The sequence below is a fragment of the Nicotiana attenuata genome, unplaced genomic scaffold (assembly GCF_001879085.1).
Source record: "Nicotiana attenuata strain UT unplaced genomic scaffold, NIATTr2, whole genome shotgun sequence".
NCBI lineage: Eukaryota > Viridiplantae > Streptophyta > Magnoliopsida > Solanales > Solanaceae > Nicotiana > Nicotiana attenuata.
The window spans coordinates 32,208-50,043 of NW_017674945.1; the positions used below are offsets into that span (position 1 = coordinate 32,208).

Here is a 17,836-nt window from a genome sequence, read left to right on the forward strand (position 1 = left end):
AAATTATTCCCCTCAAGTACCCGAGGTTATGGAATATATCCTCCCAGGATAGAACGATTTAACTCACCGGAGTGTTGGTACCAAAAACGCCGATGATCAGCGAACCACTCGATGGCAGCAAAACACACTGGAATTTTAGTGCAGAAGAAGAAGATAATCAGAAAATTTCATAAGTAAATATTCTGGGATTTGAAGGTCTATTTATAGCCAACTTGGTGATGTTTCTGAAGAGGTTTGCAACATTTCAGAATAGTCATGACTGTTGGAATAGGTGTGACCCTCTGAAGAGGTTTGCAACCTTTCAGAATAGTCATGGCTGTTGGGACAGGTGTGACCCTCTGAAGAGGTTTGCAACCTTTTAGAAATCAGAACAGTCACGGCTGTTGGAAATTTTTTGCGGGAAATTTAAAACGAATTTAAATTAATCCAGGAAAGAAAAACGGGCTAGACCGGACCGGGTCGTGGGTCATCCCTCCATTTCTTTTCCCACCATTTTCCATTCACACCTCTTTTGTTATTATTTATTAAATAACAAACCCAATATTTTTCTGCCTTCACGCGCTATTTGGCGATTTATTACACATTATGCCACATAAGCGATGAAGAGTTTTATTATGAAGGGGGATATAGTTCAGGAGTTTTCGGGGACAGACGATAGTTTAGGTAGGCAACTAACAAAAGTTGTATAATTTAGACGGATTTTAGAGTATTAGCTCTAAAAACAAATCATCTAAAACACTTCATCAACTTTGGATTATCCATAAAATAAGTTATCTCCAAACCGAAAGTAGTTGTCATAGCTATGATCTATAAGCAAAAGTTACGCAAAATGACAGTTACTCTATCAGCATATTACCAATCTCTAAAAGATCAAACAAAGAAAAAGAGAAGTGAAAAATTTAAAACCTCGTAGAGTAAACTGTAAGGTTACTTTGTAGCAAGAAATTGTGAGGAGAACACAAGAGGAAGCAAGGGCGGGTCTAGCACTACTGATATGCGTTCATTTGAATCCATAACTTTTAGCCTAGACTTGGATTTTTCTGTGTCATATCCACTGGAATTGCTGAAAATACAGGAATTGTGAAGCTTTCAGTAGTTAGAACTCGAGTCTTGAACCTGTAGAATTAAAATCTGAATCCACCTCGAGAGGAATAAGATTGGTGGTTTTGGACTATGCAAGAGTCATAGTAGATGTGGCGTAATAGGCAACAGAAAAAATGGCATGTACGAAACACAAAATTCCACCAATGGAGAAAAAATGACGATGTCCAAACCCACAGGAAGCTCTCGACCTGTTGTTTGCCATTGTCCCAATCACCAGCATTCCCATTCCTCCTGCGAATATAATCCTGAAATTCCAGAACTCGAACACATTAATATGGTGAGACAAAGACAATAAGAGGTTAGCTTTGCTGATTTGCAGCAATCAATTACTGTTTGGAAAATTCATAAACATCCTCAATCCACCATCTATAAATCTTCAAGATGGGCCTTGACAAGTGACTATCACATTTCAACCATAGAACAAACCATTCATCTTGAGTCAGATCATGAAGATATCCAGTAGAGTACACAGGAATTTTCGTAAGCGGTATCAATTTTGAAGGAATGAACAAATGAATAAATAGTAACAACAAGCGGTGTCATTTTTTATATTTTATCAATATTTTAATTTTATTTATTATATTTCTATACTATATTAAAAGCACGAAGGCCCTTAGCGAAATGTCTTCGTCTTTTTTACCCTCTAGAAACTGATTTCACACTAGACAAAATAGTCATTTAGTTATTTCCTTATCGTTAAAAATAGACATTTAAGTATTTTCCTAATATTTAGGACTTCTATGCATTCCTTTTCCTAATGTTTAGGAATAAACATTTAATGCTTATGTCTCTTTGAGTTTTTTCACGTTTACACTAGGTTTATATATTTCAATAATGATTATTAATATTAAAGGAATTGAGATGAAAGAAAATGAATTTCTCTTTAATCAAATAGAGATGAAAAATAAAATTGGTTCAGATTTCTGTTTCTCCACTTCTCCATAATCTTTTGGACAATTATGCTAAGTAGATTTCTAATACTTTTTTTTTCTCTTAATTTTCTTCTACATCTAGCTTTTGTTTTAAAAAATATATCACACTTATTTAATACTTTGACTAATATTTTAGAATTTGAAATCAGCTTTAAAGTTAACAAATTTAAGCTTTTGTATTCTATAAATTAACACCGCCAATCATCTTGTACTCCTTTTAGGTTTAGAAGTTCTTTTTGTTGTACTCATTGAGACAAGGTACACGCGCAGCGCGCGTACCGTAAGACTAGTAGATTACAAAAAAAAAAAAAAAATCGACGAAATGGTGTCACGTGACACTGCTTCAAGCAAGGTGCCTAAACCCCTGAAGATATCAAACTTTTAAGTCCTAAGTCTATAGAAAATTATAGGCGAAAATATAATTACCTCCATTTTCGTTTAGTACTAATTGCAGCTAAACCTCTTTCAAGAGACTAGACACATCTCTCCTCCTCTACTTTAGAGACTCTAGATTTTTAGACTGCTAGGAATGGTAGAAACCAGCCTTTGTAGTGGTTCAATTTACTTTGATTGCTTTCCCAATTTTACAGTATCCCTTAAAAACACGAATATAATGGATTCCTTGACACTCAATGTCAAAACAACCAATTATAAACCAAAATTGGATCTCTCCCGGTTGCTATCATTTATAGAATTCAGTATAAAGCCATAAATTCTGGAGCCATGAAAACACTTCATAAAGGTGAAACTATTCTCTTCCAAACAAATTTACAGAGGTCTCATTATCGATTCCAAAACCGATTTCCTAGAATCATGTCTCTTTTCCTCAAAACTGGTTATTGCAAGAAGCTACTCCAGCCCAAAAGCCAGAAAACACCATGGTCTCCCAGATCCAACAAAATTTACAGGTTCTGCGGCTATTTCTTTTCAGAGATATCTTAGTCAGAGAGTCTCTACTGCTCCTTCAGTATAATCTGAGATCCAGTCTGCTAGACACTCAGTCTCTTCATTTCCTTCTCGAATCAAAACTGTTAACTTGGAATCTAGGATTTCACAAGCAGAATACTCTGTGGAAATACCTACAACAGAAGCTAACTTTGAAAGGCCTCAATCTCCTACCTATTCATCTTTAGGTGCTGAGTTAGATGTTCTAGAAAAAGATTTTCAAATTGATAAAGAAAAACTCAGAGCAACTTTTTACTCTCTTGAGAACCTTTTTAAAAAGAACTTGGTTTAGTAAGAATTTTCAAGAAACTGAAAGAAAAAATCTTCAAAACATTTACTATAAGTCCTTGAATTTTTTTCATAAACAAATTAACTTCTTTAAGTGGCTTGAACCTTATACTTAATATCACCAAATAGAATTTCTCTTTTCTAAATCTACTAACATTTCAAAGGTTTGGAAAATTTCCACCGGAGAAGAAGTCACCTCTGAATTTCCTCGGTCACATGGATTTTAAACAAATTATGGAAATAATTCATTAGAGGCTAATCATTTCAAATTAAAGGGCAGCCCGGTGTACTATGCGGGGTCCGGGGAAGGGCCGGACCACAAGGGTCTATTGTACGCAGTCTTACCCTACATTTCTATAAGAGGCTGTTTCTACGGCTCGAAGTCGTGACCTCCTAATCACATGACAGCAACTTTACCAGTTACGTCAAGACTCCATTCGCTAATCCTTTCAAATTAAAGATTGAAAATGAAGTTATACAGGCAAAGATATTAAAAATATTTTTGAACAAAATAACTACACAAATAAATATTTACAAACTCTTAGTAAATATTTGATAACAAAACCATCTTCTCAGAACGTTCGCTTATTCAACCTCCACTTCTCCAATCCCCTTATTTAACCCTTATGAAATCCTTAGAACGTTCGCTACAGAACTTCAAATTCATCAGTCTAAAGAATTTCCTCAGGTTTCTGACCTTCAGTATGGGATCCTAAAAATTGAGAAAAGTCTGATAGCTCAGGACACCCCAACTAAAGATAACACTTCTTATGTATCTGTTCTCCGAGAAGTAGATACTGACCAAGAAACCCATTCACAACCCGAGCAATTTCATGACAATCCTCCCTTAGAAATTTCCCCGATTCGAACAGGATCTTTCAACTGGCATCAACCTCAAAGACTCTATTATTCTAGATCTACCCATCCTGATGTAGCCTTAGAAGAAGGACCTAACTTTATGCAAAACAATTATAATGTCAATAATATCTATGAGTGGAACACAGATGGTTGTTCCGAATACAACATTCTGGCCAAATTACAGCAGATTACTATGGTAGCCACTGCATACCGGACTTCTCATAACTGTTCTGACCAGCTTACTACCCATGTCTTAGTAGCAGGTTTTACAGGTAAACTTAAAGGGTGGTGGGATATTCATCTTAGCGAGGAAGTTAAGAACCAAATTCTCTTAAGTGTCCGAGTTGATTCAACGGGAGAAAAAATCCTGAAGGATGCCCATACCATTCTCGGTTCAACTAACACCCTAATTTATACTATTATCAAAATATTCATAAGTAGTACAAGTATCTTTAGGGAAAGATCTTCTGAGATACTTAACAACCTTAAGTGTAAAACCCTTTCTGATGTCAGATGATATAAAGATTCCTTTCTTACCCGAATCTATTAAAAACATATGGAAACCTCCCATAATGGAAAGAAAAATTCCTTGATGGCCTACCTAAGTCTCTTAGAGATTTAGTTAAAGAGGAACTCCAAAATCAGTGTACTGATGATATTATTCCTTACGAACAAATCACCTATGGCCAACTACCAGTCTCATTCAACATTTTGCTCTCAAAATCTGTCGACATAATAAGATATTGAGACAATTTGCTAAAGATAGAACGCAGAATCACCGAGATCTAGGTAGTTTCTGTGAACAATTTGGCTTACCTCCTTGTAGTAAAAGGCCTCATAAGAGACGGACACCTAAAGATAAGGAGATCACAAAATATAGATCTTCTACACCCAAGTTTAGGAAGACCAAACCTTTTCCCTCTAAATACAAAACCTTTCCTAGTAAACCTAGAACATCAACTTTCCAAACTCTCAATTCTGGAAAATGATTCAAGTGCAACAAACCAGGGCATATCGCCAAGTACTGCAAGTTGTCTAATAAGGATACAAATCTTGATCTATATAAGTCCATTCTTAACCAGATCGAACAAATTTTATTAGAAAATAGTAACACTTCTGATGTTGAACTCGAACAACAATTTAACCAACTCGAAGATGATGATATAGAATCATCTTTATTTTAGTCTAGTGAAGAGGAAAAAAATAGCCAACCTGAGATTAATGTTCTCTCCAAAGAACATGATATTCTTCTTGAAATAATAAGCAATCTTCAAGACTCTGAACAAAAGAAGCATTATCTAGAGCAATTCAAACAAACTATAGATAAACCTTCTACATCTTCCCCTAGTGTCTTTCCCAATTATCCTCAAGTTGCGAATACCTACAATATTACTAATATCCTCAGTAGACTCGCTTCCCAAAAGCCTAAGTTAATAACTATCCAAGATCTCCAAACTGAGATAGCACTCCTTAAGGAAGAAATTCGAGAAATTAAGGCTAGACAAGAACTGGACTGTCTTGTTCTTCAACAGCTCTCTATCAAATCTGAAGAGCCCAAACTAATTGAAACTAAACCAGTTGACCAAGAAGTTTTTCTCAACCACCTCTCCAGAATTTCCATACAGAAATGGCATATGAGAGTCATCCTAATTGCCAATAAATCATTTACCGTAGATATCATTGCCTTATTTGATACAGGTGCAGATCTCAACTGCATACAAAAAGGACTCATTCCAACCAATTTCTTTGAAAAAATCAAGGAAGGCCTTAGAGCTGCCAACAACGGAAAATTGGGAGTTAGCTTCAAACTCTCCAATATTGAAGTTAGAAACTTTCTAGAAAATTCACCTAAGTTAGCCTCAAGGTCCTTTCTATTAGTAAAAGACCTTGCTAGTCTAGTTATATTAGGAACTTCCTTAATCGAGGAGCTCATACATTTTATGGTAACAAAACAAGGAATTCTAATCAAACGTATAGGAAGTAGAACTTGTCTTCCTTTTTATAGACCTCCAATTGCAAAGTTATTGTCTACCATAAAAAGTATGGAAGCACAGATCAACTTTCTCAGAGAATAAGTAGCATTTCAAAGGTTACAACAGCAACTTCGAGAATCTTCTCTCCAATCCAAGATAAAAACTTTAGAAACTAAAATCCAGGAAGAACTTTGTGCTGATTTACCTACGGCCTTCTGGAATCGCAAGAAACACATTGTTAGGTTTCCTTACGAACCTGATTTGATGAAAAAACCATCCCTGCAAAAGCTCGTCCTATCTAGATGAATCACGAGCTAACTATTCATTGTCAAAAAGAAATCAATGATCTTGTTGATAAACACATCATCTCTCCAAGCAAATCCTCTTGGAGTTGTACAACCTTTAACATTTAATAACAACTCTAAGATTGAACGGGTATCTCTTGATTAGTCATCAATTATAAACCTTTGAACAAAGCACTCCGCTAGATTAGGTATCCTATTCTGAACAAAAAGGATTCACTTCAAGCTGATTTACTAAACCGGATTATGTTGATCCTCAAACACCTGCTCTAGCGGAATAGGATACCTAATCCAGCGGAGTGCTTTGTTCAAAGATTTATACTCATTCCGTCCCAATTTATGTGAACTTCTTTGACTGGGCACGGAGTTTAAGAAAAAATGAAGACTTTTTGAACTTGTGGTCTTAAACAAGTCAAAAAAGGGTCCAGAATATTTGTGTGGTTATAAAAGCTTCTTATTAAGGGTAGAATTGGAAGTTAAAGCTAAATTGTTCCCAAATTTAGAAAGGGGTCATTCTTTTTAGAACGGACCAAAAAGGAAATAGGTTCACATAAACTAGAACGGAGAGCGTGATTGATGATTAATCGAGAGACACCTCGTTCAATGTCAGAGTTTTTATTGACGTAAAAGGCAGCACAACTCCAAGGGGATTTGCTTGGAGAGATGATGCGTTTATGAAGAAGATCACTGATTTCTTTTTGATAATGAATGGTTAGCTCATGATTCATCTGGATAGGACAAGCTTTTGCGGTAATGGTTTTTTCATCAAAGTCAGGTTTGTAAGGAAGCCTAATAATTTGTTTATTGCGATTCTAGAAGGCTGAAGGTAAATCAACACAAAGTTCTTCCTGGATTTTGATTTCTAAAGTTTTTATCTTGTATTGGAGAGAAGATTCTCGAAGTTGCTGTTATAACCTTTGGAACGCTACTTCTTTTTTGAGAAAGTTGATATGTGCTTCCTTACTTTTTATAGTAGACAAGAACTTTGTAGTCGGAGGTCTATCAAAAGGAAGAAAGGTTCTACTTCCTATACGTTCAATTAGAATTTCTTATTTTGTTACCATCAAAGGTATGGGCTCCTCGATGAAGGAAGTTCCTAATATAATTAGATTAGTAACGTCTTTTACTAATCGAAAGGAACTTGAGGCTGACAAAGGTGAATTTTCTAAAGAGGTTCTAACTTCAACATTGGAGAGCTTGAAGCTAATTTCCAATTTTCCGTTGGGGGCAGCTCTAAGGCCTTCCTTGGTGTTTTTAAAGAATTTGGTTGGAATGAGTCCTTATTGTATGTAGTTGAGATCTGTACCTGTATCAAATAAGGCAATATCTAAGGTAAAGGATTTATTGGCAATTAGGATGACTCTCATATGTCATTACCGTATGGAAATTCTGGAGAGATGGTTGATAAAAGCTTCTTGGTCAACTGGTTTAGTTTCAATTAGTTTGGGCTCTTCAGATTTAATAAAGAGTTGTTGGAGACCAAGATAGTCCAGTTCTTGTCTAGCCTTAATTTCTCGAATTTCTTAATAAGGAATGCTATCTCAATTTGGAGATCTTGGATAATTACTACCTTAGGTTTTTGGGAAGGGAATCTACTGAGAATATCAGTAATATTATAGGTATTCGCAACTTGAGGATGATTGGAAAAGACACTAGAGAAAGATGTAGAAGGTTTATCTATAGTTCGTTTGAATTTCTCGAATAATGCTTCTTTTGTTCAGAGTCTTGAAGATTGCTTATTGTATCATGTTCTTTTGAGAGAACATTAATATTAGGTTGGCTATTTTTGTCCTCTTCACTAGATTGAGATAAAGATGATTTTGTATCATCATCCTCGAGTTGGTTAAATTGTTGTTTGAGTTCATCATTAGCAACACCAGAAGTGTCACTATCTTCTAATAAAATTTGTTCGATTTGGTTAAGAAAGGACTCATCTAAATCAAGATTTCTAACCTTATTAGACAACTTGCAGTACATGGCGATATGCCTAGGTTTGTTGCACTTGAAACATTTTCCAGAATTGGGAGTTTGGAAAGTTGATGTTTTAGGTTTACTAGGAAAGGTTTTTGATTTAGAGGGAAAAGGTTTGGTCTTCCTAAACTTGGGTGCAGAAGATCTATATTGTGTAATCTTCTTATCTTTAGGTGGCCGTCTCTTATGAGGCTTTTTACTACAAGGAGGTAAGACAAATTGTTCAGAAAAACTACCTAGATCTCGACGAGTCTGCATTCTATCTTTAGCTAATTGTCTCAATATGTTATCATGTCGTCAGATTTTGAGAGCAAAATATTGAATGAGACTGGTAAGTTGTCCATATGTGATTTGTTCGTAAGGAATAATATCACCAGTATACTGATTTTCGAGTTCCTCTTTAACTAAATCTCTAAGAGACTTAGGTAGGCCATCTAAGAAATTTTCTTTCCAATATTGGAGGTTTCTATATGGTTTTTCATAGATTCGGGTAAGAAAGGAATCTTTATATCATCTGAAATCAGAAATGGCTTTACACTTAAGGTTGTTAAGTATCTTAGAAGATCTTTCCCTAAAGATATCTGCATTACCTATGAGTGTTTTGATAATAGTATAAATTAAGGTGTTGGTTGCCATCTTTAAGGGTTGGTTCTCCCGTTGAATCAACTCGGACACTTAAGAGAATTTGGTTCTTATCTTTCTTGCTAAGATGAGTATCCCACCATCCTTTAAGTTAACCTGTAAAACCTGCTACTAAGACATGGGTAGTAAGCTGGTCAGAACAGTTATGAGAAGTCTGATATGCAGTGGCTACCACAGTCATCTGCTGTAATTTGGCTAGAATGTTGTATTTGGAACAACCATCTATGTTCCACTCATAGATCTTATTGGCATTATAATTGTTTTGCATAATGTTCGGTCTTTCATCTAAGGCTACATTGGGATGAGTAGCTCTAAAATAATAGAGTCTTTGAGGTTGACGCCAGTTGAAAGATCCTGTTATAACCGAAAAAACTTCTAGGGGAGGATTGTCATGAAATTGCTCTAACAGTGAATTGGTTTCTTGGCAGTATCTACTTCTCGGAGAACCAGTATAGTATAATCGTTAGTTGGGGCATCCTGAGCTATCAGAGTTTTCTCAATTTTTAGGATCCTACGTTGAAGATCAGAAAGCTGAGGAGAGTCTTTAGCTTGGTGAACCCGAAGTTCTGTAGAGAAAGTTCTAGGGATCTCATAAGGTTTAAATAAGGGGATTGAAGAAGTGGAGGTTTCTGCTGGCTTAGAACTAGTAGATGCTGAAGGTGGTTTTGTAATCAAAATATTCACTAAGAGATTGTTAATATTTGTTTGTATAATTATTTTGTTCAAAAATATTTTTAATGTCCTTGCCTGTAATAGCTTCATTTTCGATTTTTAATTTGAAAGGATTAGCTACTACTAAAGTATTTCTATAATTTGTTGAAATTCCTTTTGTCGAAGGAAGTTCGGAGGTGATCACTTCCTCTCCGGTGGAAGTTTTCTAAACTTTTGAACGTTAACCAACTTAGAAAAAAGAAAAATCTAATTAGTGATATTCAAGATAAGATTCAAACCATTCAAAGTAATTAATTTGTTCTTCAATGAATTTTAAAGATTCATAGTAAATATTTTAGAGATCTTTTCTTTTGTCTCCTTGAAAATTCTGGAAGAATCAAGATATATATAGTAAAATTTGTGATAGATTATTATTTAACTTTCTAAATTGTATAATAATCTCATATTGTAAATGCATGAAATGGGCAAATTGTTCTCTTTTTTGCTTTTTTTTTCGCCGGTCACACCAACAATTGTCGCCTCAAATCACGGACAAACTACTTGATTGGAGCAATTCTCTTTACCCCATTCCAAAAATGGTGTGGGGCTCGAAGAAACCTCGATGAAGTTTACTTTATGGTGGTGACCGTAACCCGATATAATTTGTTCTGAATCCACCAGATAGATTATACAAAAGATGAATCAGATATCTGTCTTTCACTTTAATTTTGCTTCTATTTTGATAGTGTGAATATTTTGTGAATAGCTCAGTGATTCATAGAGCCAGTATTATGTTGTTATATATGATGAGCAGAATACATGATAGGTAGAATCCGTAAGTATGATTTTACACATTCAATTGTTTTTCTAAAGACAAAGAGGATTTAAACCAAAGTTACTGAATTCGATCGAATCCGTAACTTGTATATTGGCTCCTCTCCTGAAATAAATACATCACCTATTAGATTAATTATTTTGGTAAAAAGAAACTATGATCTACCAAAGATACGAATATTATCATCTACAAGAGTTATTATCACATAATAAGAGTCCTAATAATCATCTAGCAAAAGTGCTTTCTAAGTTGATTAATTGAACACATACTATTCTCCAACAATACTTTTTGGGGAAAACATTTTTGACAAAAAGTATTTTATAAAATAAACAAAATTTGGAAGTTTAGCCAAACAAGTTGGAGTAATAATTATCATCTAATAAAACTGTTAATAGATAGCCCAATAACAAAATATTGAACTCACTAGAAGAGGCATCTAAGATTTAAAAAACTCACAAACCTAATTAGTACTCCTACTAGATTTATAATAATAAGTCGTTAATAAAAATGCCCCAATCCCCTCCTTCAATAAACAAGGGACGACTTGAGATATGTGGTCTTAAATAAGTTATATTATTTGTGTGGTTGTAAAATTTATGAAACTTGTGGTCTTAAATCTGTCATAACATTTGTGTAACTTTAATTGCTTTATATTAAGGAACTATTGAAATGTGTCAATCTTTCTGAAATGAACTAATAAGAAAATAGTATCATTTTTTTTTAGACGAATGGAGTATAATTTATCACATACCAAGTGAAAAGAAGACAAGCGAGTGATAATTGTCTGCTTGGGGGAGCTTTCTGAATCTCATCACTTGTACAGTAGAGGCTGCACCCTCCGACGAGATTGGCAAGAATATGAGCTGCTCCTAATAGACCTGCTGCAGCTAAACCTAGTATAAATGCATCATGGCTTGGCTCTTTACACTCGAACAACCATAGCTTCAGGTGTTTCTCCTTCCAAACCACAAAAAAAGGAAAAAAAAATTTAAGTTCTATGCATTAGACGGTGTAAAACCTACTTACCGTAAGCTTAAGTAAATTTGTGTGCGACAAACATTAGTAATTATGAACCTGATATAAAGGATAACTTACAAAGACATATTAAACTAGTTGTTACACTATCAGTGTATATAATTTAAATCGAATAGAAAAAATTAAATGGCATCAGAATAGAAAAAATTTCTTGGAGGATTTGAAGGAAGCCCCCTTTTTTTTTGTTGCAATTTTTAGTAAATTACTATGATTATGTTCGAGGGTCTATCGAAAACGGTCTTTTTGTCAGACTTGACTGGTAAAATTACGACACTGTGCATGTTGTGGTTGTTGCAATTTAATTTTTGGTACAATAATGAAATTGGCATTGGATGAGATATACCTGGTTTTGAGCTCCTTCGGCCTTAATTCCAAGAAGTCCAGCTACAGCATCTAAAGCCACAATCACTAAGCATGCAAAAATCCCAAATACCTTAGCCATTTTTTCTTGAACTTCAAAGACCTTTAAAGAATAACAGGGAAAAGAGTGACTTGGAGTTAAATAAGATGGACTACAGTCTACATTACAAGTAGCGAGCTTAATAATATAGTACTGTATGAAATTGGATTTTGCTCTCTCCGGTCAAAAATAAGTGATTCTTTGGCCTTTTTCTTGTGGTCCAAAATAAGTGATTTTTTCAGATTTCAAGAATGAATTAATTATTTTTTTTCCTACATTGTCCTTGAAGTAAATGGTGTTGGAATATGTGTTAGGAGTGTTTATGTGAGATAGTAAAGGTTAATATGGTCAATTCCATTGTTAATTAATGCTAAAAGGTGGATTTCTTAATTTGTGTGAAAACATCCAAAAAATCACTTATTTTGGACCGGAGAGTGAATATTTGTAGCTTTTATAGGAGACAGTTGGATGATGGCTGATCCTACGGAAAGCTTCTTTTTGACAATAAAATTCTAGTTTTATTTACCTTTTTGTCTACTGTTTTTTTCTTCTTATCTAGGATTCTCTTTTAGTGGGGAACCAAGAAAAGTTGGGTATAAACCAGCTAAGAAAGTGTAGCAAAGTCATCTATGACAGTGAAAGGTTAAATCGGCGAGTGACCAAAAAATGTCCTTTTGCTCAGTCTGAAGTTAATACTCGAACGTAGCACAACACTTCAAAGCAAATGTATTATTATGCGGACCCCACGCGTAAAGAAAGTTTAATGCATCGGTCTTTTTTTTACTAGAAATAGTGTGTATAAATCAATGTTTGTTGTACTATTTTGTTCATTATTTGATTTTAGCTTTGAAATGAGAAACTTTTATTGATGTTCATTCACAAAATTTCAACTCATCTCCAAGTGAAATCATGATCTAATTAGTCCAAACTCCAAACACTACTTGAACTTTAATTAAGTACTTTAAACACCCACATCTCTGCACCTTCGATGCCTAAAATAATACAAATCCCAAAAAAAGGAAGAAATATAGAAGTGTAATTTGTTTTAAAGACAATATTATTTTGGGTGCCTGACATATTTTTAAGTGCTGGTTCAATTTTAAGAGGATCTTATTGTGCCGCCGAGGATCGGGTAAGGTCTGCGTACACATTACCCTCTTCAGACCCCATGCGGGATTCCCTTGAGATAATGTTGTTGTTGGTTCAATTTTCAGAGGATTGCATGTTGTCTATCTTTGCTTCTCGCGTTAATAATATTTTAGTTTTCTCGAATTACATCAAAATGTTTAAAAAAAACGGAAAATAATTAAAAGGAATTAAGAAATGCAATTCCTCGAGGAACACACAGGATTATACAAACTCTCCTTCACCACCAAAAGTGTGGTGGGATAAATGAGATCTTTTTAACTTAATTAAAAATTTCGAATTCAAGCACTATGAATAATTGAAGTGATGATAGAGAACATTTTTCGCTTCCTCTTCAATGGGCATTAGAATCTCACATACAAGATGCTTGGTGATTATAATTATAAAAAAAAAAATTAGGTTGCTCGAATTCTTCTAAAACATCATGGGATGCGAGTCGGATCTTCCAAAAATAATGTATTTTTGAAGAATCAGATAGATAACATTTTTGGAGAATCCGTAACATACAAAAAAATATGATATTCAAAAATATCGTGGGATACGAGTCGAATCTTCCAAAAATAGTGAAGTACTTAGTATGTTTTGAGAAAAAATCCAATAGACAACATTTTTGGAAAATTTGTGTAATATAAAAAAAAATATATATACACTTCCATGCTACTCAAAATCCAGTTAACGACAGGACTAGACAGTAAAGCATGTAAGCGGCCATTTTTTCATTGTATTTGGCATTTAATAGTGTGAAAACTGCCTTCTTTAGACAGTCTTTTCTACCTAAAAAGAATTCAGCTTGATGATATTCGGTGGCAGTAAATTGCTGCTTTTCTATGTCTCCTCATTTACATTATAGAGATTGCCCCTTAATTTTGTTGAGTATGACTAGTGTAAATTTTGAGGATAAGCCACCAGTACCACCAGCTAGGGCCACAAGAGGCCGGAGCCGCGGTAGGGGCCGAGGTGCAGCTCATACAATAGCCAGAGCAACACCTGCAGATCCACCAGTTGCTCAAGCTCAGGAGCAAGTTCCAGATGAGGTTAAGCCACTGGAGCCAGCTCAGGTATCAGCTGTGCCCAATGTGATTCCAGGCCTTCAGGACGCTCTAGCGTAGATATTGACTGTTTGCACTAGCCTTGCTCAGGCGGTTTTTTCTGTTCAGACCGCGCTAGCTACCTCTCAGTCCAGGGGAGGTACTCAGACTCCCGCCGCCCGTACTCCAGAGCAGGTGATGCAGAGACTTCAAACGCCGGGGGTACTACATGCCTAGCCGGTTGCAGTTGCTCAGGCCCGGGTGGGTCCCATTATGACTAATAAGGAGGAGAGCCTAGAGAGATTTGGGAGGCTCAGACCTCCATCATTCAGTGGGGCTGAGTCACAGGATGCTCAGGACTTCTTGGATAGGTGCCAGCGGATTCTTCGTACGCCGAGTGTTCTGGAGACTAGTGGAGTCTCTTTTACTACTTCTCAGCTATCAAGGGTTGCCTTTAGATGGTGGGAGGCCTATGAGAGGAGCAGGACAGTCGGTGTTGCACTACTTTCATGGCATGAGTACTTCGTTCTCTTCTTGGAAAAGTTTGTGCCACAGACCCGCAGGGAGGAGCTGCGTAGGCAGTTCGAGTAGCTACGTCAGGAAGGCATGTCTGTGACCCAGTATGAGATGAGATTTTCAAAGTTGGCTCGTCACGTAGTTTGGTTGGTTCCTACTGAGAGGGAGAGGATTAGGAGGTTCATTGATGGCCTCCACTATCAGTTGGGTTTCGTTATGACTCGGGAGAGTGTATCAGGTGCTAGTTTTGATGAGGTAGTTGATATTACTCGGCGGCTAGAGTTGATTCGTAGTGAGGAGCGTGAGGAGAGGGAGGCCAAGAGGCCTTATGGATTGGGTAGTTTCAGCGGTGTTCCCTTTGGGGGTCAGTTCCACCACAACAGGGGTCTTCCTCATAGGCCCGCTCAGATGGCTCGTCGAGTTCATCGTGGCGCATCAACTAGCCATGGTTCATATAGTACTCGTCCGAGTCAATCAGTCCTCAATGCTCTCCTAGCTCAAAGCTCATCCCGTGCTCCATCGGTTCAGGGTTCATCTGTGCCACGTCCTTCTAGTAGTTACTTTGGTACACTGGGCCCGATTCAATCCCCACCACCACCACCAGGGAGTTGCTTCGAGTGCGGGGAGTTTGGGCATATGTGAGACAGTTTCCTCGTTGCCCCGGAGGTCCAATTCAGCAGAGGATTCTGGCTACGACATTCGCGCCAGTTACCAGCCAGCTCGAGGTGGGGCTCAGGCAGCCAGATGTCGCTCTAGAGGGGGAGGCCGATCAAGTGGCGGTTAGTCCTAATTCTATGCTATTCCTCCAGGCCAGATGTTGTTTCTTCCGATGCAGTGATCACAAGTATTGTTTCAGTGTGCCACAGAGATGCTTCCACATTATTTGACCATGGTTCTACTTACTCCTAGGTATAATCCCATTTTACTCGTCATTTAGATATGCCCCGTGAGTCATTAGTTTCACATGTTCATGTATCTATGCCGGTGAGCGATACTATTGTTGTAGACCATGTATATCGGTCGTGTGTAGTGACTATTGGGGGATTGGAGATTAGAGTTGATCTCTTATTGCTTAGTATGGTCGATATCGATGTGATCTTGGGTATGGATTGGTTGTCTCCATGTCATGCTATTCTGTATTGTCACGTTAAGACCGTGACGTTGGCGATGTCGGGGTTGCCAAGGATCGAGTGGAGAGGTTCTCTAGATTATGTTTCCAGCAAGGTGATTTCTTATTTGAAGGCCCAACAGACGGTTGAGAAGGGATGTCTGTCATATTTGGCCATTGTGAGGGATGCTGGTGTTGATACCCCTACTATTGATTCTATTCTGGTGGTGCGAGACTTTTCGGATACGTTTCCTGCAGACCTATCGGGCATGCCACTCGACAGGGATATTGACTTTGGGATTGACTTGGTGACGGGCACTCAGCCCATTTCTATTCCTCCTTATCATATGGCACCAGCTGAGTTGAAGGAATTGAAAGAGCAGCTTCAGGAACTTCTTGATAAGGGGTTTATTAGGCCTAATGTGTCGCCTTGGAGTGCACTAGTTCTGTTTGTGAAGAAGAAGGATGGTATTATGCGGATGTACATCGACTATTGGCAATTGAACAAAGTTACAATCAAGAACAAGTATCCTTTGTCGTGCATTGATGATCTATTTGACCAGCTTCAATAAGTGAGGGTGTTCTCTAATATTGATTTGAGGTCTAAGTATCACCAGTTGAAGATTCAGGACTCGGATATTCTAAAGACGGCATTCATGACCCGTTATGGTCACTATAAGTTCTTTGTGATGTCTTTTGGGCTGACCAATGCCCCAGCAACATTCATGCTTTTGATGAACAGTGTATTTCAGCCATATCTTGACTCGTTTGTCATAGTATTCATTGATGATATCCTGGTTTACTCACGTAGCCAGGAGGAGCATACCCAGCATTTGAGGATTGTACTATAAAGGCCGATGGAGGATAAGCTTTATGCCAAGTTCTCCAAGTGTGAGTTTTTTCTTAGTTCGGTGGTGTTCTTGGGGCACATGGTGTCTAGTAAAGGGATTAAGGTGGATCCAAAGAAGATAGAGGCGTTTCAGAGTTGGCCCAGACCGTTCTCAACTACTGAGATTCAGAGCTTTCTTCGCTTGGCCGGTTATTATCATCGTTTCATGGATGGTTTCTCGTCTATTACAGTGACTTTTATCAAATTGACCCAGAAGGGTGCTCCATTCAGGTGGTCGGATGAGTGTGAGGGGAGCTTTCAGAAGCTCAAGACTGCCTTGACCACTTCTCCAATTCTAGTTTTGCCTTCTGTGCCAGGCTATTATATAATGTATTGAATGCTTCTTTCATTGGTATTAGGTGTGTCTTGATGCAGGAGGGTAGAGTGATCACTTATGCTTCGCGCCAATTGAAGCCTCAAGAGAAGAACTACCATGTTCATGATTTGGAGTTGGCAGCCATTGTTCATGCATTAAATATTTCGAAGCATTATCTCTATGGTGTGTCTTGCGAGGTATTTATAGATCATCGGAGTCTCCATCACTTGTTCAAACAGAAGGATTTAAATTTGAGGCAACGGAGATGGTTAGAGCTGCTAACGAACTATGATATCACCATTTTATATCGTCCCGGGAAGGCCAATGTGGTGGCCGATGCCTTGAGTAGAAAGGCGGTGAGTTGGGTAGCCTTGCATTTGTTCCTGTTGGTGAGAGGCCGCTCGCAGTTGATGTTCAGGCCTTGGATAACCAGTTCGTGAGATTAGATGTTTCGGAGCCCCTCGGTCTTCCTTATATGATCGCATCAGAGAGCGCCAGTATGATGATTCCCATTTACTTGTTCTTAAAGACACAACTCAGCACGGTGATGCCAAGGATATTACTATTGGGGATGATGGGGTGTTGAGGATGTAGGGCCGGATTTGTGTGCCTAATATTGTGGGCTACGTGAGTTGATTCTAGAGGAAGTCCATAGTTCGCGGTATTCCATTCATCCGGGTGCCTCAAAGATATATCAGGACTCGAGGCAACACTATTGGCGGAGGAGGATAAAGAAGGATATATTAGGGTTTGTAGCTCGCTGCCTAAACTGTCAGCAGGTGAAGTATGGGCATCAAAGACCGACTGGATTGCTTCAGAGGCTTGAGATTCCTGAGTGAAAATGGGAGCGTATCACCATGGATTTTGTAGTTGGACTCCCATGGACTTCGAGGAAAT

At 37.4% G+C, this 17,836-nt stretch overlaps 1 protein-coding gene across 1 annotated transcript; it reads right to left on the bottom strand.

The window, feature by feature from the left end:
• Positions 1-726: 726 nt before the first annotated feature.
• Positions 727-12,068, bottom strand: LOC109219491. The gene is made up of 3 exons (XM_019383956.1): positions 11,880-12,068; positions 11,253-11,458; positions 727-1,349 (listed from the first exon to the last, which is right to left on the bottom strand). The coding sequence occupies exons 1-3, from the start codon at positions 11,976-11,978 to the stop codon at positions 1,172-1,174; spliced, it is 483 nt and encodes a 160-aa protein (XP_019239501.1). The 5' UTR covers positions 11,979-12,068; the 3' UTR covers positions 727-1,171.
• Between the last annotated feature and the right edge of the window lie 5,768 nt (positions 12,069-17,836).